Source organism: Manis javanica, chromosome 13 (genome assembly GCF_040802235.1).
Source record: "Manis javanica isolate MJ-LG chromosome 13, MJ_LKY, whole genome shotgun sequence".
Taxonomy (NCBI): Eukaryota; Metazoa; Chordata; class Mammalia; order Pholidota; family Manidae; genus Manis; species Manis javanica.
In genome coordinates this window covers 28,174,908-28,198,069 of record NC_133168.1, presented here as the reverse complement: position 1 = coordinate 28,198,069, position 23,162 = coordinate 28,174,908, and the positions used below count along the sequence as shown (strand labels likewise).

The window sequence follows — 23,162 nt, the reverse complement described above, 5'->3', positions numbered from 1 at the left end:
GAAACCTGCTGGAGGGAAGAAAAGAAATGGAACACAGACCTCTTTTTGCATGCAATGAGGAAAAATAGTAAAAAATCTAAGTACCCAAACACAAAGGTATGAAAATCCAGTAAAACTGCAATTACTGCTGCTTGACTGCCACTCTCCCTATAAAAAGATTTCTGAGTGTCAAAATGTCAGCAGCATGTCATGCGGAACAGTTCAAATGAGGACAGTCTGGGGTCCCGAAAACTACTTGAGGGCTTTTTTCACAGTGGGGCTGGTAACAGAGTGTTCAAGGCTGCTTGTGAAATTGTGCTTGTTTTTACTCACGCATAATGATAATTTTAACATGAGCAACCCTTTTTCTGTGTCTTGTGAATCCCTTCCGAGGGCAAATATATAAATCAGCAAGTTCAGTCAACACAGGTGCATTTTGCTAATTTGCTGCATTGCCTGCAGAATACATGGGGCCGCACTGCTGTACATTAACGGGAAAGATGGGTGTTTTGAGGGAACCTAGGAGAATTACAATAAAGCATACCCTAAAACTATATAAGTAGTAGTGTAAGCTGTACCAGTATAAATCTCATTCTTATGAAGAACGACTCTGGTGTTTTTCATCTTATTTAGAACATACAACTAATGCATACTTGTTTCCAGGTTTCTTCCCCTCTAATGTATTTAGATGCTGTTCAAGGGTCTCCATAAGACTGCTGGGAGCCTACAATAAGAAAGTAAAAATAAATGTCTGCATTGTTTTCTTTCAAAGTAAAAACACTGGAACATCACTTTGTATGGTGGAGGTTTGTGTGTGAACCCCAATAAGTATGTTAGATAATTTCACCCCAGGTTCTTTTGGATTCAAATATTTAAATGCCATGGAATCACAGATAGGATCACCTTACATATACTTAACTCTGCTGCGTAACAAATAGGGTCACAGCATGGTTTCAGTGTAGAGATTATATTGGACAGACTTTTTCTAAGATACTACTGATATGCAAATTCACCAAATGTTTCCATAAGACCACAGTGAAAAAAGAATAGGTATTTGATTCCAAGTCAAAAATGTTAAGTGCCCAAAGACAAACTTACAGAAATTTGAAAATACAGTAAAATCTCACTTATTATCCATGTTTGACTGAAATAGTAGGGAAAATTGTTAACTATAATAAAAAGGGATGTAAGGGATAGTTGTGAGGAAAAGAATACAACTTTAATAGTCAACAATAATATTTTCTTATTACTGAGCTCTTTATATACATAGTAAGTAACTTTAGCAAATTTAATAATGTTATGATAGACTTCAGCATTTTGGCAAATTTAATATATTTCCATCTTTTATTAAAAAGTACTTGAGTGTTGTTTAATAATCTTTTAGGCAATACAAAGTGATGGCATTTTACTGTATATTAAAAAGAGAAATAATATGTTCAGACATATATTCCACCTCATCCATTCCACAAGCATTTGAAATTTAATTTCACCTCATAATTTTAACCCAAATTAGACCTTAACAGCGTATAGACATTTCAATAACATTTCATGAATGAAATATATAGCTACATTTATAGATATATCTAACAACTGTTCTTGAAATTAATATGAAATTAATCTTGAAAGACTTTAAAGTAACTGCTAACTGATAAAATAGCCCACAGAATTCAAGGAAATTCATATATAACTATACATTTCATATTGTACCTATACTGACAAAGTTAAAGAAATCTAAATGACAAGTTTTTTCACTTTGAAAATAAAGATATTGTTTTAATATTCATTTTAATTTACTAATAGACTCACAAGCTTAATAACAGTGACTGTTATATATGTTATATATATCATGTGATTATTATAAGTGTAAATTAAATTACAAAGTGAACCAAACATGTAAACCTATAAATACAAAGTGCTAGGTGAACAAAAATACTAACTTGATCAAAGTGATGAAGGCAGAGTAGGAAGGGACAGTCCTATGAGCATTATCTAAAAAGTTACGCACTATAGCATAAAAAAGTTAATGATTATCAAAGTGATATAATAAGCTTAGAAAATTATAAAAATTAGAATTTAAAAATATAACTCAGGTGAAAGTAGCCTTACTCAACAAATTCCAGTAAACTACAACTAAGAGTATACCTCTAACTTTTTAAAAAATGAATTTTTAAGAAATAAGGGAAAGTTTGCATTACAGAATAGTAAACTACAAAGATGTGCTCACGTAATAAATAGAATGCACACTGTAACTTTAAAGAGAATAAAATAGAAATGACTTCACAATTTTTAGGTGAATTCACACCTGGTAATCTAAAAATTACACTGTTAACTCTCATAATAATTATTGTAATTGTCATACTAGTAAAACTGAGGAGGCCAAGGCATAGGACTTTTTGTATTTCCTATTTTTTTCATTGATATCACAGTAAAGAAAAAATACATGAAGCAACAGAACCTCTCTTCCCTTAGAACACAGGGCCTCCAAATGTCAAATGCAGTGTGAACAGAATGTGAATCTGTGCTAAACTCATTTTTAAAAAAGACAAACACTAGAGTCACAAAATAGAGACGAGTAACGGGTAACAAGAAAAAGAGGTAGCATTTTCTCCTATAAACTTCCTTAGTTTTCTAAAAAAAACCTAAAACCAGGAAGATACTTTACAATTTTATTTTTTGCAAGGTTTCTTAATAATTTAAAGAAGAAAACTTTAAAATAAAGTAATAGTCACAAAAATCACAAGAGTTGGGATAAATCTGACCAGGAACAGAGACTACAAAACTGACTTTTGTCTTTAAGGGGAGTTTGTTTTGCAATATGTTGTACATAAAATTAAGTTTGGAGCATTTTGAAAGTCCATCATTTTTAGTTCTTATGAGGACATGCAAAATCTAATAGAATGAATTTCTCAAATGTTTTTGGAGGGAAAAACTATTTCGATAGTAATGTTCAGGAGTGCTGGAGTATGGGATGCCTCTCAATTGTATCCATGGCACTGAACATGTCTTGGCATGTAGTAGACAATAAATGAAAAGTGTCTCAAATTTCCAAGGAGCAAAACTCTTGAGAATGCCTCTGCTCTTACAAAAGGAAGATAACAAAATATAATTGACAGTGTTTTGAGTTGTTTATTTTTTTAAAAAGCCAAAGTTTAATAGACTAGTAAGACAGAAACACTAACTCAAAGAACAAGAGTCAGCCTGTGAAAGCTAATAAATAGATAATAGCAGTATGCCACAGTTACTGATTTATCAGTGGCACCATATTTAAAAGGAGACTTTTCTTTACCAGTGGTTTTCAGATCAACAAGAATTCCTGACATCAAAACCTAAAATGCTTTTCATTAATGGAGATATTTTAAATTTGGAGTTAACATACAGACACACACCAAATAGGAAATAATATTTTGAAAATCCTTTTTCTTAGAATAAATTCACAGCTGATTTTGAGTCCCGGATCAAAAAAGTAGCACCCATCTACAATTCAGATACTTTAGATTCTAAAGCAACATTAAAACCAAATGGGAAAAAAAGCAACCAAGAGATCATTCAAATTTTTGATCATTGTGTGTAAGAAACCATTTGAAAGTGCTCAGAAGAAATACTTCAGTTCTGGTATCACACTCACTTATTACCCAATACAGCACTTGAAATTGTTTTTGAAAAAAGCTTTTTAAATCCCTTAAATGCAGTTATGATGATATTATACACACAATTTTAAAAGGGCCATAGATGACCACAGTGGTGTTTATTGTGCATTTCCTAACCTAAGAGATATCCATTAAATTCCTCTGTTCCATCTGGCTGCGAGAGGAATTCTAATCCTTTTTCAGTTAGGAGCAGCCTATTTCTATTCCCAGTCAACAGGTAGCCCTCTGGCCTTCATCTCCTCTTTAATCCTCTCCCAGTTGAGTAATTCTGTTCATTGCCATGTCTAGATTCAGTGGCCATGGTGGCCACAGAGAAGCCTGGCAGAGAGCAGAACCTAATTGAAAGGTGTTAAACTGAGTCCACACACCCTGGCATTTCTGATCTGTTTCCAGATTTATCCTGGTTTGATAGCGTCTAAAGGACTAACACATTCCTGCTTAGACCTGGCCATGTATTTCATAGTGGGTCTAAATCCACAGACCAATGGAGGCCTCTATCGGACCTGGAGGGGCTTTAAACAAGGATTAGGGAGTGTGTTTAGCTCTGCTGCTTACAATCCAAATGGCAATCACCATTTGATTACTTATTAAGAAATTTCAAAAGCGCACAATACTCTTATATTGAGATTTAAATATACACTGTGAAAGTGAACTATAAATTTTTCTTTATGAGGAGGCAATTTAAAAATACATGTTAATACCGAAGTTTATGTGTCTCTTAAGGTCATAACAAAAGTAGAGGAAAGAGACATACCAGATTCTATGAATCTTACCAAGAACAGTTTTCTATTAAACCCAGGGTAAGATTTTACCTTTTTAAATGATGGAGTCTCTGCTTCTCAAATTATGATAACATACAATATACATAATGAAATATTATGTCTCTGGACTTCTTTAGAGAAAGAAATTATATAAACTATAATGAATATTATAGCATCATTAAAAATTAAATCCAAGTATGTGAATCCTTCTTTCAGTAATATACTATAAGTTTCTAATTTTAAAAATGAAAACATATTTAAGTATTCTTGTAAACCTTTCCTTGTTTCTTAGACTGCCCAAACTAAGTGAGACAAATGAGGACCTATTTTCTTCTTAAGAGAAAGTCTAACAATATATATAGTATAATTTACATACATATAGTCTATACTTTTGAAATAAAGATGATTTACCATTTCCTAAAGCTATTCATTGAGCTAAATATTTTAATATATATATATTTTAATTAATGTATTAATTATCTGGGTTATTTTACAAAACTGCAATGTAAATGTTTATTATAATTAAATAATTTAAGATGAAAACTAATTTTCTTTTTTATTAGTGTTACAAAATTCAAATTTATATCTAATAAAGAGATCTTTAATAGTATTTTATGCACTTCATTTTTAGTCATAGCCAAAATGATATCTTTATCTTATTCAGGTATGTACCTGATCAAAGAACATTATCTTCTCATAGTAGCAAAAATATTTTATACTAATATTCTATCTACTGGAAGCCTGTATCTCCCAACTTTTAAATATAAAATTACAATGCCATCATGTTCTGAATTGTTCTGTGAATTTTATTTATGAAGAATTCTTGGTATTTAATTAGTATTTAATAATATAGGTACAGAGACCACTACTTTGGGTTTCTCTTATTTTAATAAAAATTTAAGATTAACACTATTTAAATATGGAAACATTTCAAGGGCATAGTTATAAGGCTGTAAACTATTAAATGCACTTTGATAGTATTAAAAACTGGTAATCTTTCATTATGACAATTTTCCTCTATTACAATGACTATTTACAAAGACAGACAAAACTCATTCATTACTAGTATGTAAGACTGCAGCTCTGTATTCTCTATCATCTGACTATCTCTAGTTCAAGGACATGTTTGAGACAGAAATTTACCATAACAGTGATTTTATTAAATAAAAACAGTTTGTCCATTATGAGAAAGGTCATACAGTTGTTTGGCAAATATTGAGTGATCTTGATTTTGTACCTTAGGAGCTGTACAATATCTCCTCTTGACAGATAAAAGGACTGATAAGGAAGCACTACTATTATTTTTGCTTACTATATGGTCCTCAGAAAAACCATGCATCTACAACTGCTACTTGTTTTTAAAAAAGGTTCTTTTGTATATAGAAATTCCTCCACTTTATAGGGGAGACTAGAGTCAGTGCAGTAGAATTATGACATTAGAGTTCTCCCCATTCATACCCCTCCTTCATATCTGGGAAATATAGAAAACTAAGAGAACGTGCAGGAAGAACAATTCAAGCACTCTGATTACATGCCTAAGAAGTTACTTTTCATTGATAAATCACCTTTTTAAACCTTCTTCAAGGCTTCCTTTTGATTCAAGTTCAAGGGGGAAAAGATGAGCTCAATAAATAAATTCAGCTGCCTTTAAAGAAGAAACTATGCTTAGGAGGTAGGAAAATCTTCATATTATCTCCAGAAATACATTCAATAACTAGAAAACATAAGCAAGCTAGAATAATTTCCTAGAAAGCTGGTTGGCCTAAATTCAAAATGCATTAAATGCTTATAAGATGATGTCCTATGTAAGACCTTTTATGGCAAACTATAGAGTAATAATTTCATGCATATTAAATTTTTCACTCAGAGAATCACTTACCTGTGTGAGGTCAGGAATGTCACCTTTATCAATGCCAACTTGCTGTGGATTAAAAAAAATAAGTCACTTATGGGAATTAAAAAATTTTTTGTATTTAACAGATCACCCATAGAATTAGTTAAAACCACAGCTCAATCTTGCTGTAAAAGAATTCTTTGTATCAATCTCACTTTGAACATACGCTCTGTGTTGTTTTCCATGCAATATAATAAAGCTATGACTTTGTTATATAGCTACACATAACCAATGTACAGAATGTTGTTGGAATTCAAAAAAGAACTTAAGAAACTGAAGTGTGAAATTTACAGGTTTACTCCATTGTTAATAGCAGCCAAAACTAAAAAACTGCTTAGACTAAATTTAATTTTTTAATTATGCTCAGTCCTCTGGAAAAGGAATATTTACTTTTAATAACTTGTTCAGGGTGCAGTTTCTATCCTTTCTCTTGCAAAGAGAGTCATTTTGTTAGTTTCTTACATATCCTTCCAGATTTTCTTTATGTATATCCAAGGAAATATGATATACATAATACATATTTGCCATATTATTCTATAATAATCATGTACTACATACACTGCACTTCTAGATTTTCATCTGTCTTAGAGCTTCATCCATATTAATGCAGAGTTTTCTCATTTTTTAAACAGCTTCCTTGTCCTATAATTTATTTAATAAGCCACCAATTAACAGATGTTGAAGTTACTTCCAAGCCGCCATTGCAGGCAATGCTGCACACATCATCTTGCACCTGGCGGACACACCTGTAGGATACATTTGTAAAAGTAGAATTACTAGATAAAAGCATTTGTGAATTTTTAATTGTGGTAGCTTGGGGAAGGAAAGGAGGGGAGAGAGGGGAGAGGCAGAAAAAAAGAGTGCAAATATGGTAATATGTTAATAAAGGTGAATCAATGAAGAGAGGTGCTCACCATACTATGTAGGTGCTCACTACTCTATCGACTCTTGTAGGTTTGAAAATTATTCAAAATAAAAAGTTGAGGAAAAATACAAATCATAACTTTAATTCTCCCATTTTATATAAATGATGACATTGAGGCTCAAGGAAACAAAGCAGGTTAGAGCGGACTGGAATACTTCAATCATGCTGATGGAGATGTAGAAGCAAATATATGAAGTGTAAGTGTTGGGCTCCTACAAAGATAATAGGTAAACTAGAAACTGGAAAATCCCCTTGTGTGCCAAAGGCTGAGCTAAGTTCTCTCTCCTTTGCCTTTCCTATGTCTAGAGCAGGGCTGGGCATGACTGACATTTTGGGATGACAGTTACTTGCTCGGGTCTGTCTTGTGCAGTGTAGGATGTTAGCAGCATCCTTGGTCTGTCCATGGGATACCAGTAGGACCTCACCCGCCACTGGCTGTGACAACCAAAAATGTTGCCAGCTGCTGTCCTCTGGGGAGGAGAGTGGGGCAAGATGCCCACTGTGGGGGACCACTGGTGTAGAGCACTGGCCCTCTTCCCTCTAGACCAACTTAGGCTGCGGAGTCCTCTCAGAAGTACAGATATTAATTGCTTATGACTGATCTCCAGCTTTAGGGAAGCTACTGAAGCTGACATAAGCTCACTTATATTATTACAAATTATGGAAATTATAAACTAAGGTAAATTCATTCCACTTTTTCCATATTTTAATACATCTTTAGATGATCCATTAAATATATTAATATGAATGAAATCAGGATTTTTGAAGTTAAAGTATTATGGATCCTTAGTATTGGAATCACCTTGGTAAAATGTGATTTGTTTCTATTAAATGGAAAATTCTGTTAAAGACACTACTCAGGAATTCTTCCTCAACATTGCTATTTTTATATTTATCCTGAACTTCTGAACTCAATGTAATTGGAGGATGGAGCTGTGTGTTTGTACTATAGAAATCTCATCACTTTCTGTCTGCAAATACCTGGGAGGCATAACTCCTACAACTCGGTATTTACTTTGGAAGAACAAATTAGGAATAACTCGGTTCTATAAAAAGAAAGTGTGTTTAGCCTAAAAAACATGCCTATTACTTATAAAACAACCATTTCAAAAAATTTCAATTGTCTGCATTTGGAGACTTCAGTATAAGAATTCAAAATGTGGGAAGTCTTACACACTTCAAGAAATTCCTCTGGGAAATTTGAATATATCATAGAAAATCTTTACATTTCTTTTAACAGTAAATTGCTGGACAACTTACTTTTAACACTTGCCAAATAGCTGATACATATACTTGTTATTTTAAAAATGACATCTCAAAGTCTTCTATGCATTCTTCAGGCCAATGTACTAGCTACAGGGTAGCTACTGGATATGAATCTATACATCTGTACATCACACAAGCACTAACTGGTTGAGAGAGAAGCTTTGTATATTTGTTGAAAATTTTTGGTATTTGCTAATCATAACCAAACCACTCAACACTGGTATTCAAACAATTAGTGCTCAGATAATGTACAATGTGATTTAAATGTGAAAGAAAACTCAAATGGTTATGGCTAGCCCATTATGGATTAATGTTTATTCTATTAAAAATAATTTTGTAAATTAGTATCCATTCTATAAAAAAGTCTTAATCATTATGTTCAAATAAAAGTAAAATGTTTATTATTCAGCTGTTTAAAGAAAAACTCTCAAAATGATATCATTTCTGTCTATCTCCTACTCAACAGCCTAAAATGGGTTTGTGCTAACATGAGATTATCAAAAGACACAAAGTAAAATTTTACATGTAAAAAGAAAAACATTAATAGAAAATATTAACAAATAAATGCCCCTTTTCTCATGGAGACCTTGAGCCCAGACTTATCATGCTGATCAGTTAAGTGTGTAGCCCAGCTCCCTACTTACCTAATGTATACAGTAACAAATGTGAAAATGGGGAGCATGCGTACCAGGAATTAGTGGAAAAGTGAAATGCTCTACTGCTCTGGATGCTTAGGCATAATCTTTTCACAGAGAGAAATTAGGCAAATTTTACTAGATTACATTGATGATTATTGTTGAAGCATGGGAAAATCATATCAAATACAAAAAATAAAACTTATGTAGCAGCAAAAGCAAAAGTTTCAAGCAGTTCTATCCTTCCATAAATACCATTAACATAAAAAAACCCAAGGAAATACTCATGAAAATGCTTTAATGTACATGTAATTCATATAAACTAATCTTTACCTTTCATTTCCCATACTGTATTAAAAAAAAGAATTTTATTCTGATTATAAACTATACATCAAAGCTCAAGATAGCATTTTGCAATGTTATATTGGTCTCAGAATTTGAACGTAACAATTATTCTTATGAATATAAATGATATTTTGTCCCATATCCAAAGCACTGTACATTGTGAGGCTGAGCTTCAGAACCCTTCACACAGCACTCTCATCAGTCCTAGCAATTATTTGACATGTAAGATAAGAACCCATTTGTCAACCTGTGAAAGGACTGAATAACAATGGCATAATTTCCAGTATCAGTATGAATCAATAACTGTATTTCATAAGAGAAAACATCAACTCACAGGTAACCTCAGAAACACCAACTGTATAGCTGCATAGTTACTGTGATTAAGAAACAACTTATCCTTAAGGAATAATTTGTAAACTTTATAAAAGTAGTTACACTTTGATTTATCTTTTCATTGTGTTTAAATCATTGATGAAGTAAGTTCAGATTTTATGATTTATCATTTACATACTAAGAACAATGGACAGACTTTTCTAAGGGCTTTTATCCAGTGTTCAATAAAAAGGAAGCACTTTCTTACAAAGACAGCCATTAGGTGGAATGGAGGAAGAGACACTTGCAAAGCTGCAAATGAGGTCACTGTCCATGAAACTGATATTTGAACACAGAATCATCATTTGGGAACACACGAGTGCAGAGCACAACTCTGTGAAGTTGGATGAGATGACTTCTAAGGTCACTTCTAACTCTAATACACTGTGACTCTGTGGTGGAACGTCTTGTCATATTATAAAATCTACTATGTACTCCAGATAGAAGAGTTAATAATTTTAAGTTATATTCCCAAACAGGCGTACTATTACTTACCTCTGCAACTTTGAGAAATTCAGACACTCGTGTCATTCTAGTTAGAAATCGTTTGTAAATTTCTAGAGCGTCTTTACATTGTCCTTTCTTCATTTCAAAAAACTTTTCTAGAGGAGACAGATAAGCAATTTGAAGAATATTATATTCAATTTTTCTTCCACATTTATGTTAATACATTACTTAAAATATAATGTTTAAATCAAAACACGACACTAAAACATGTATGAGGTGTTAAAGCACCTAAACAAAGGAGACCTGAGAAGTTTAAGGTGTTATGTTCTATGTGTCTCAAATGAAACCATTTAAATAATGAAAATACATGTATCACATGTATCACAGCATTGTGTTTTGGAAAACAGCATTAATTCTTGCTGATAATCTCAAAAGTTACGACTGCACTTTACAGCACCCTTATTTTCTTACTAGCTCAATATAAACCGATAATCTATGTATCATAAAGCAATAATCTATAAATTTATCTGAATTAAAGAATTCTTTAAATTGTCTACATACAGCATAAATTGATACGTGCTTTTACTGGTCATAAATTATTTCTTTCAAACATTATAACTTGTCTTTTAGTTATAAAGTAGTCGAGCTTTGTGAAAAACACTTGGTTTACCAAACTCTTTACAACTTTCTTGTCTATATCTCATCTGGGATTAGATACGTATCTTGGCTGAATCTGAAGGCAGTGATGACCACCTTCATGGTAATACAGGATTTTAAATTATTGGCTTGAGGCACCAGTTAGACTGAGGTACTCCAAAATGGCCCTAAAATAATCTCATTTCTTATTTCTGATGTAGACACAGGGCTGTCATCTGTGAAAGTCAGAGAGTCTAATCTTGTGAGTTGCTGAATTATAACATACGCAGTGCAGTTAAATTTCCAGTCTCACCATGGCCTCCTTTGTGAAAGGTAGGATGTTTATTGAGAAAGAAAACTGGAAAGGAGATTACTTGGGTAGATTCAAACCAAGGTGAGATCTTCTCACTGGAGGAAATTTTCCCTTTTCAGTCTGAAGAGAGGTCCTGCATTGCTTGGAGATTCTATAATCAACCTACCTTTCTTTTCATTAGGGATTGAAAATTCTCCTCATGCCCTAATCCCTCTACTTCTTACCACCTCTGTTTGCTAAGTGCCTCAATATTAGAATGAAATTTAGAATCTAGCATTCTAGCATGCCCTAGGGAGTTTGACCCAGAAGGAAAAAATACACATGCCAGAAGAAGTGTAAGATTTTTCAAATTTATGTTGGCAGTAGGGTAGCCAGATGAAATGTGATTCACTGGGTTAAACTTAAATATCAAATACATAATTTTTAGCATAAGTATGTCTCAAATAGTGCATAGAACTCATTAATATTATAAAAATTATTCATGTTGATCTGGAAAAAGATGGCAGAGTAGGAAAGCAAGGCAGAAACCTCTTCCCACATACATGCCAGAGTCAACTACAGCAAAAACAATTAAACCTGAAAACATCCTGAAGACTGCTGAACAGACCACCTATACCTGGCACCTCCAAATGCTCCTTCCTCCTTGCTGGCAGCCCAGCCCTGTGCTGCACTTCTCTGCATCCCCCACTCCCAACACATACACTCTGTTGTCCCAGCAGCACAACCATCTCTGCAATGCTGGTAGAGATGGCCCCACCCACAACCATCCCAGCAACAGCACTGCTGCATGGCTTACAGACAGCTGGCTGAAGTGAGCTGCCATTAGTGGACTGAGATCGCCACTGCCAGAAGACAGGCAGAAAGGTGGCCCTGCCCACAGCCCACCAACAGAAACTGTGGCTGTGCTGCAAAGGACAACCAGGCACAGGTGAGCAAAGAAACCTGAGCTTCTGGGCACCATAGGACGCTTTGTTCATACAGTCATTACTCTCTAGATTAGGAGGCACAGCAGATCTGTCAATGCAAAAGAAACACAGAAACCCAGAAAAAATGAGGAGGCAGAGGAATACGTTCCAAAGACAAGAATGAGATAAGACACCAGAAAGAGGGTTAAGTGAAATGAAGACTACCAATCTTCTTGGTAAATATTTCAAAATAACAGTCACAAATATGTTCACTTATCTGTGGAAAACTATTGAGGATCTCAGGGAGGATTTCAACAAAGAGAGAGAAGATTTGAAGAAAGGTAACTCAGAATTGAAGAATACAGAAACTGAAATGAAAAATATACAATGGAGGGAATGAATAACAGATTGCTGCAAGTAGAGGAGACAGTCAAGGAGATGGAAATTAGAAAACAGGAAAACAACAAAGCTGAGGAACAGAGGAAAAATCTCTGGAAGAAAGGATGCTAAGAGATCTGTGTGACAACTCCAAATGAAACAATATTCACATTATAGGGGTGCCAGAAGGAAAAGAGAGAGACAAAGGAGTAGAAAGAGTCAGAAGATATTGCTGAGAACTGCAGTCTAGGGAAGGAAATAGAAACCCAGGTCCTGAAAGCACAGAGGCCCCTAACAAAAGGAATCCCAGGAAGACAACACCAAGACATACAATGAATAAAATGATAAAGATTAAGTATAAAGAGAGGGTACTGAAAGAAGCTAGAGAAAGGCAAAAAATTACTTATAAGGAAAATCCATTAAGGTTATCAGCAGATTTCACAGCAGAAACTTTACAGGCCAGAAGGGAGTGGCACGAACTATTTAATGTACTGAAACAGACCTTCAACCAAAAATCTACCCAGCAAGGTTATCATTCAGAATTGATGAAGAGATTAAAAGTTTCCTAGACAAAAGATAGTTAAAAGAATTCATCACCACTAAACTGGCTTTACAGGATATGTTAAAGGGACTTCTGTAGATAGAGATGTTCTAAGTCTAAATATTTTTCATCAAATAAACCCATAGTAAAGGTAGTAGACCAATTACTTAACATGCAAGTATGAAATTAAAACAAAAGCAGTAAAATCAACTATCCAAAATCAGTCAAGGGATACACAAAAAGTGCAGATTATGACTTCTACATAAAGTGGGAGGAGGAAGAAAAATAGAAAAGAAGTACTTTTAGACTGTGTTTGAAATGGAGTAACCAAATATGGACTGTTATATATTTAGGAAATTATCTACGAACCTTATAGCAACCACAAGGCTAAAGCCTAGAAAAAAATTTAAAAAAAAGAAATCCAATCAAAGCACTAAAGAAACCATCAAATTAACAAGAGTATGAAATAAGAGGAAAGGAATAGAGAGGAACTACAAAACAACCAAAAGACAATTAATAAATGGCAGTAAGTACATAACTACCTTATATGTAAATGGATTGAATGCACCAATTAAAGGACACAGGGTGGCAGAATGGAAAAGAGACAAGACTCATCTATATGTTCCGACAAGAGACTCATTTCAGACCTAAAGATATATATAAACTGAAAGTGAAGGGATGGAAAATATATTTCATGCAAATAATAGGGAGAAAAAAGCAGGAGTGACAATACTTATATCAGACAAAATTGATTTCAAAACAAAGAAAGTAGTGAAAGAGAAATAAGGCCACTCCATAATGATAAAGGGGTAGGTCCAACAACAGGATATAACCATTATAAATATCTATGCACCAACACAGGAACACCTAAAACCTAAAAACATAAATACTATCAGAATAAAGAGGGAAATAGAGTGCAACACATTCATTTTAGGAGACTTTAACACACCACTCACATCAACAGACAGATCAACTTGAAAGAAAATATGGAACAAAGGCTCTGAACAATATATTAGATCAGACTGACCTAACAGACAGTTACAGAACACTCTACTCCAAAGCAGCAGGATACACATTCTCCTCAATAAATTAAAAAAGACTGAAATAGTATCAAGCATCTTTTCAGATCATAATGGTAAGAAATTAGAAATGAATTACATGAGGAAAACAAACCCACAAATACATGGAGGCTAAACAACATGCTTCCAAATAATCTATGTATCAATGGAACAAATAAAAGAAGAAATCAAACAATATATGGAGACAAATGAAAACAAAAACACAATAGTTCAAAATATGTGAGATGATGCCACAAAAGTGGTTCTAAGAGGGAAGTACACAGCAGTGCAGGCCTATATCAAGAAACAAGAATAATCCAAATAAAGTCTAAATTCACAACTAAAGAAACTAGAAAAAGAACAAATGAAACCCAAAGCTCGTAGAAGGAGGGATGTAATAAAGATCACAGCAGAAATACATAAAATAGAGAAGAATAAAACAACAGGAAAAAAATCAATGAAACCAAGAGCTGGTTCTTTGAGAAGATAAACAAAATAGATCACCCCCTAGCCAGAACTATTAAGTAAAAAAGAGAGAGGACACACATAAAATCAGAAACAAAAGAAGAATAGTTATAACTGACACCGAAGAAATACAAAAAATTATTAGAGAATTCAATAAAAAATTATATGCCAATAAATTGTACAACCTAGAAGAAATGGAAAAATTTCTAGAAAAATACAAACTTCCAAGACTGACCCAGAAAGAAACAGAAAATCTGAACAGACCAATTACCAGTAATGGGACTGAGCTGGTAATCAAAAATCTTCCAACTAAAGTCCAGGATTAGATGGCTTCACAGTTGAATTCTATCAAATATATAAGGAAGAGCTAATACCCATCCTACTTAAAGTATTCCAATAAATAGAAGAGGGAATACTTTCAAACTCATTCTATGAGGCCAGCATCATTCTAACACCAAAAGTAGACAAAAGACACTACAAAAGAAGAAAATTACAGACCAATATCCCTGATGAACACAGATGCAAGAATCCTCAACAAAATTATCTGCAAACCAAATTCACAAGTACATCAGAAGTACATCCATCATGACCAAGTGTGATTCACTCCAGGGATGCAAGGAAGGTATAATATTTGTAAGTCAATGAATGAGATACACCACATTAACAACAAAAAGGATAAAAAAACCATATGATCATTTCAATAGATGCTGAAAAAGCATTTGATAAAATTCAACATTCATTCATGATGAAAACTCTCAACAAAATGGGTACAGAGGGAACATACCACAACATATTAAAGGCCATATAAAACAAACCCACAGCCAACATACTCAACTGTGAAAAGCTTAAAGCTTTTCCTCTAAGATCAAGACAAGTATGTCCACTCCTACCACTTTTACTCAGTACAGTACTGGAAGTCCTAGCCATGGCAATCAGACAAGATAAAGAGACAAAAGAACCAAATTGATAAGGAAGAAGTTTAACTATTTGCAGATGACATGATACTACACATGGAAAACCCTAAAGACTCCACCAAAAAACTATTAGAATTCATAACTGGATTCAGCAAAGTTGCAAGATACAAAATTACTACACAGAAATCTGTTGCATTCTTGTATACTAACAACAAACTAGCAGAAAGAAAAATCAGGAAAACAACTATACTTACAATTGCATCAACAAGAATAAAATACCTAATAATAAACCTAACTAAGAAGGTGAAAAACCTGTATTCTGAAAACTGTACAATACTCATGAGAGAAATTAAAGAAGACACAAATAAATGTAAATCTATCACATGCTCATGGAAAGGAAGAATTAATATTGTCAAAATGGCCATCCTGCCCAAAGTAATTTAAAGATTCAATGCTATCCCTATCAAAATACCAACCGCATCTTTCAATGAACTAGCACAAATATTTTTAAAATTCATATGGAACCACTAAAGACTCCAAATAGCCAAAGAAATCCTAAAAAGAACAAAGCTGGGGGTAGTATGCTCCCTGACTTCAAGCTATACTACAAAGCTACAGTGATCAAAATAGTATGGTACTGGCATAAGAAGAGACCCCTAAATCAATGGAATAGAGAGCCCAGATAAAAACCCACACATATATGGTCAATTAATATATGATAAAGGAGTCATGAATAAACAGTGGGGAAAAGACAATCTCTTCAATAACTAGTGCTGCCAAAACTGGACAGATGATGCAAGAAAATGAAACTGGATTACTGTCTAACTCCAACTGGATTACTGTCTAACTCCAGACACAAATGTTAACTCCAAATGGATCAAAGACCTAAATGTAAGATGAAATTATAAAACTTTTAGAAGAAAACAGGCAAAAATCTCTTGAACATGAGCACAATTTTTTTTCTGTACACATCTCCTTGGGCAAGGAAAACAAAATATAAAACGAACAAATGGGACTACATCAAACTAAAAAGGTTTTGTATAGCAAAGGACACCATCAAAGGAACTAAATGGCAACCTACAGTATAGAAGAATATATTTGTAAATGATTTATCTGATAAGGGATTACCATCTGAAATATATGAAGAACTCATAAGACTCAGCACCAAAAAAACAAACAACCCAATTAAAAAATGGATAGAGGACATAAACAGACATTTTTCAAAGAAGAAATACAGATGGCCAACAGGAACATGAGAAGATGCTCAACACTGCTAATCATCACGGAAATGCAAATCAAAACCACAATGAGGTACCATCTCACACTAGTCAGAATGGCCAGTATCCAAAAGACAAGAAATAACAAGTGTTGGCAAGGATGTGGAGAAAATGTAACTGTCCTACATTGTTGGTGGGAATGTAAACTGGTACAGCCACTGTGCAAAGCAATACAGAGGTTCCTCAAAAAACTAAAAATAGAAATACCATATGACCCAGTAATTCCAGTTCTAGGAATTTACCCAAAGAAAACAAGATCCCTGATTCAAAAAGGTATCTGCACCCTATGTTTACTGCTGTATAACTGACAATAGCCAAGATATGGAAGCAACCAAAGTGTCCATCCATGGATGAATGGATAGAGAAAAAGTGGTACATATACACAATGGAATATTATTTAGCCATGAAAAGAAAGAAATCCTGCCATTTAAGACAAAATGGATGAATCTAGAGGATATTATACTCAGTCAAATAAGCCAGGTGGAAAAAGACAAACATCATATGATTTCACTTATTTGTGGAATCTGTAACAAAACAAAACAAAATGAACAAAATCACAGTAGAGTCACAGACACTGAGAAGTGACTGGTGGTTACCACAGGGGAGGGTTAGAGTGGGGAAAGTGAGGGGGCATAAAGGGGCATAAAAATTCTCAATCATAATAGAAGTTGGTCATGGGGATGGATGGTAGTACAGCATGGAGATTATAGCAAATAACTCTGTAACATCCTTCTATGTTGACAGACAGTAACTGCACTAGTTGGGATGAGGATTTAATAATGTAGGTAACTAGTGAGCCACTTTGTTGTATACTTGAAACTAATAAAAGAATGTATATCAACTATACTTCATCAAAAAGTTATTCATGTGGCTCTGAATACAAATTTAACTGGGTGTCTCATATCTTCCCCTTGAATCTGGCAGCCTTCATTGATATAAAAATCTAGAGATTTGGAATGAATTCTAAATGTTCCGAGCAGACAAAAAGGAATAGTGCATTCGATTTTGTGATACAAATATCAATTTGGGTGAACAGGCCAAAAAGCATGGATTCAAAGTGCTAGTGTGAACATCTAGAAATGGATCTAACATAGTGGTTCCCAAGCTGAACTCCCCAAACCAAAAGCAATAGCACCACTCAGGATCTTAATAGAAATGTACATTCTCAGGCCTTATCCCAGACCTACTAAATTAGAAGCTCTGGGTTAAGGTCCAGCAATATGAATTTTAACATGCTCCCCAGATGGTCTTGAGAAGGGTCCTTAAAACATAGCCCAAAGCACATTTTCCTAGCGGTCTGCAAAGGATTTTACCAGAGTGATTATGCCCAGGGGAAAGGGAATATCCAGACTTTTCAGGGATACTGACTCTAAGCTGTTGCTACTCCCTGGGTGTCCCAAATGTCACTATACATCCTGCCAATCTGAGTGAGCCTTTTTAGGGATTAGGTGACCAAAGAAAGAGCCAGTGGATGCATACGTGGTTATCTCCCTAGTTCCTGAATATATAGTTGGAAAAGAAATTCAGTTGATTGATTCCTGAATAACATAGGGGTTAGGGGAGCTGACTTCCTGCACAGTTGAAAATCCATGCGTAACTTTTGACTCCCCAAAAGACTATTAATAAATAGCCTACTGTTAACTGAAAGCCTTACTGATAACAAGATTAATACATTTTTATATGTGTTATACACTATATTATTAAATAAAGTAAGCTGGAGAAAAGAAAATGTTCAAATTGCAAATCTCCAAAAAATTTTACTGTTCATTGAAAAAAAAATCCATGTATAAGTGAATACAAGTAGCTCAAGCCTGTGTTATTCAGGGGCCAACTGTACTTTGAAACCAGCAGAATCCCCACACTGGTATCATTTCTGCAAAGATACACAGGGGTAGTAATTCCATCATACCCCCAGTTAACTTGTATATCTGGTTTGTGCAAAAGATGAATGGTTTGAAGAGATTAACAATTATGTTACTGTAAACTTAATCAGGTGATGACTCCTTGCAGATTTCCAGATATATCCTTACCAGTGTAAAATCAGCACAGCTCTTGACACCTGGTAGAAAGCTATCAAACTAGCAACTTCTCTTATGTCTATTCCAATAAACAGAGCCCATCAGGAGTACTTTGCTTTCATCTGGCAGGGATGCCAATATACCCTCTCACTGTCCTATTTCAAGGACAGCAACCTCTTTGGCTGTCATAATCCCACGGGATATAACTTTGATAACATCAGGCTGATTGTACATAGGGGGCAAGAATTTCAGATATGCTAGGTGCCTTGAAAGTCACATGCCTGTGTATCTTCGCAGAGATGAAACCACTGTGGGAGACAGACTATGAAAAGTTCAGGGACCTGCTACCACAATGAAGTTTCTGAGGGTCCAAAGGTTCCCTCTGTGTGAAGGACAAATTGTTTCTCCTTGCGCCACCTGTAAATAAAATGCAGGCAAATGTTTGCTAGGTCTTTTCTTGGTTTTGGAGGTGACATACACAACATGTGTGTATGCTACTTTAAACAGAATATCCTGTATGGTGTGCAATGTAAGTAGGGTCCAGATCAAGGGAAGGCTGTGCACCTTCTCCAAACTTGAGCTAAATGGGCCTTTGTCCCTACAGATCTAAAGGTACTCAGAATTCTCTGCAGCAGATCCTAATGTAAGACAATGGCTTTGGCATACTCTAGTAGGAAGTACAGTATAAGCCTCTAGTGCTTGGGAGGACAGCCATGTCTTCTTGAGACAGTAACTCATTTCCTTTGGAAAAACTGCTCTTGACTTGCTTATAGAGATTGAGATTCTGACCACAGAATATCAAGAGATCATACAAACTCAAGTGTTACCTAATGTATGAAACCATAAAGTTGGACAAGTGCAAGAATACTCCATCATCAAATGGAAGCAGTGTATAAGAGATCAGCAGTAAGTAGATCCTGAATCCCCATGCAAGTTGTATGACAGATGGCTAATATTCCTAGTGCACATTCTCATCTGTATTTCCTTTGTCCCTCAAATCACATTTATGGTCTCTGGGTAGTTGCCTATGACCAGCTGACTGAGCTAAAAAAGAATTCATGCTCAGTTTAGACATGGTTTCTTATGCTGGCACAAGTTGGAAGTGGTTGCTGAATCACTATACCCCCATAAAGAGGTGACCTTGAGAGTAGAATGAAATCTACTATAGGTAAAACTTTAACCACTATTATCTATCTGATTTTGTACTGTATGTTGAAGAAAAGATGATGAGACATGGAACTATACAAAATTTGAGGAGCAACTCTAACTGTTGGCATGGATGACCAGGGTCTTGGAAAAAATGAAATTGGAAGACTAGTGACAAAAAGATCCAGAGAAAAGGTAGTGGATGGAACTCTTAGAATGAAAAGAGCATGAGACTATTTTCACCCATACAAATGCAGAGCAAAGGGCACATACCACCAAAAGGTTCTCAGTAATCAGGGGATAAGAAGACTCCTTACGGTGATGGACAAAGTGTCCACTGTATCAGCCGTGGAGTTGATGAGTAGGTTCAGCAACACGGGCAGGTACACCTGCCATCATTGCTAAGTCCTCTGTCTGCTAACACCCAAGATCAATATTGGCTTCCACCATGACACCATACTCCAGGGACTATGGAGTTATCCACCAAGTAACAGGTGAAGGACATTCCTTTACTAGAGAGGAGGGCAGCAGTCTCTCTGCATCCTAACAGACAGTTTACTCTGTGCACAGACCTATCATCTCTGTCCATACTGCTTGGCCAGTACCACCATCCGTGGAGTCACTCACCATCATGGTGTCTCACACAACACAGCTTCTACTTTACTGCATAAGAAGTGAGACAAAAGACCCCTCCCCGGGTTTGTGAGTCTTAAAATGAGTCCCATCAGTCCAAGAGTATCTGGCCTTATATAATGATTGAATGGCCTACAGGAGAATTCACTTTAAACCTGCTCTAAGAATATACCTTAAGAAGTTAGGGATTCTAGAATACGCTCTGAATTATTCATTGCTCAGGATATGGTGCACTTCTTACCACAGCTAGAGCACACGGGTTCAGGAACCTAGGAGCTGGAGTAGCCCTTTTCATTATTACCCTTCACAAGGTGGCTTCTTGTTTCCTGTGCATCTCCAGGGGTGGCATTAGAGATAGCTGTTAGCGTAGCAGAGCAGTTATGCATTGTTATGGGACTTACTCCAAAGGGCAAAGCCTAGAACCTATTCCTTCAGTCATTCTAAAATATTGTAAGCACCAAAATCCCTCCCTACTGCAAACATTCTCTGTTTCCTGCACTTAATTTTGATTGACAAGAATATGTAGAGAAATGTGACTCAAATGAATAATATATTTAGATTTTTATGCATTACATCTATGGTATTCAAATCTTTATATTCTGATACAGCCTTTATTAAAGACACCATTCAGTAGTTCTACCTACCAAGTAAGTTAATAACTCCATCATTGTAGCAAGCAAAAAGTTTGATAAGATCTTTGAAAAGAAGCATAAATGCAGCATTTATGACACCATTTGTTAGCTCATTTGGATGCACCTGGAAAAAGATAAGAATTTAAGTATGTTACTGCATATTACTGAATGACAGTTCTCAGAGCACATGAAAATGCCGCAAAGAAAATCATTCATATTCTACAAATGTTCTATAACTCTTTTAGGGACCATACCAGCATCAAAAGATGTATTGCATTTTAAAAAATTTAAGTCAGTGAAGTTAGTCCTATTAACTATAAGACATACAGTCTATTTACCAATGATCCACAGATCTATCAAATCTACCTTTTGGATATCTGGTCTTTTGTCGCTTTTACTATGTTATACTACATTCTTCCACTTTCCCTAGACAATGGTCTCTGTGGAAGGGTTTAGGCTCCAGAAGCCTACAGCGATTCGGTGAGGGAGCACAGCATGGAGAATAAATACTTTAGCCAGCTACCTCTATAATAATTTCTTGAGACTCACAGTATTCAGCAGCCCACTAAATACTTTAATTGCTAACACAAAGAATAATAGTTTCTCCCATTCCTAATTCCCGTGTTCACTCAAGTGCCATTCTTTTTCTATTTATGACTTCTTTTGTCCTTCAAGACAGTACCATTAACGACAAGAAAAGAAAATTAAATGAATAAAAATATTAAAAAGTTCTTTCTAATAGCAACTGCTTCTAAGAGAAGCAATTCAATAAATACCTAGTGATGTCTTTAGTGGAAAATTTGTCAAAAAATGTGTAGATGAATGGAAAAAGAAGATGTGGTACATACAGACAATGGAATATTACTCAGCCATAAAAGAAGGAAATCTTGTCATCTGTGACAGTGTGGTGTCATGTGACCTATTGGGTGTCATGCTAAGCAAAATAACACCAGTAGAGAAAGACAAATACTGTATGATTTCACTTACATGTGGAATCTAAACAAAACAAAACAAACAAAAAAAATAGAGCCATAAATACTGACAACAGATTGTTGATTACCATAGGAAGGGAGGTAAGGGGATGGAAGAAATAGGTGAAGGGGATAAAGAGGTACAAACTTCAAATTATAATATAAATTAGTCATTTTATATTACAATTTATATTATTTATAATAATATAATATAAATTAGTCATTATATATTGAAGTGTTACACAGAGAACATAGACAATAATATTGTAATATCTTGGTATGGTAACAGGGATCACTACACTTAACCATGGTAAGCATTTAATAATGCATATAATTATTGAGTCACTATGTTATATATCTGAGACCAATATATAATATTGTATATCAACTTTATTCCAATAAAAAAACCTGTATGTGCTGCTTTTACTGAAATTTCACAGGAGCTGGGTATTGTGACTAGGACTCAATTACAGATTAAGCCATGTAGTCTTTCTTTTTTCATAGCAGTATTATTTTTAATAGTCCCAAACTGGAAACACCAAAATGTCCACCAACAATAGAATGGATCAATACATTGTAGTGTATTCAGATGAAATACTACACAGTGACAAAAACAATGTGCTGCACTCTATAAACCACTTAATCTTAACAGAGATTTTAGGTTACTAGTATTTGAGGAAAATCTTTGTATTAGGCAACCACCAAAATAGAGGAAAGCTCACAATGTGAGTTAAGAACCTTCCTGCATGTCAGAATATTTTATTTTCATGAATCAGATAAGTTTATTTAATTAAATATTTTTTATTTTAAATAACTGTAAGTCCACATACAGTTGTAAAAACAAAAAAAAGAGATCCCATGTACCATTTACTCAGTTTCACCCAAAGGTTAACATCCTGCAAAACTACAGTACAATATCACAGCCAGGATATTGATACAATCCACCAATCTTATTCAGACTTCCCCTATTTTACTTGTACTCATTTGTATGAGTGTGTGAAGTT

The 23,162-nt window shown here is 34.7% G+C and overlaps 1 protein-coding gene across 11 annotated transcripts in view; it reads right to left on the bottom strand.

Moving 5' to 3' along the window:
• Window positions 1-23,162, bottom strand: part of SNAP91 (synaptosome associated protein 91) — a 173,633-nt gene that overhangs the window by 90,044 nt on the left and 60,427 nt on the right. For all 11 annotated transcript variants that reach the window (XM_073219396.1, XM_073219402.1, XM_073219400.1 and 8 more), the window contains 4 exons: window positions 21,200-21,311; window positions 10,320-10,426; window positions 6,267-6,308; window positions 633-703 (listed from right to left, as the gene is read on the bottom strand). In XM_073219396.1, the coding sequence (XP_073075497.1) occupies window positions 633-703; window positions 6,267-6,308; window positions 10,320-10,426; window positions 21,200-21,311 (332 nt within the window). The remainder of the gene's footprint in view (window positions 1-632; window positions 704-6,266; window positions 6,309-10,319; window positions 10,427-21,199; window positions 21,312-23,162) is intronic.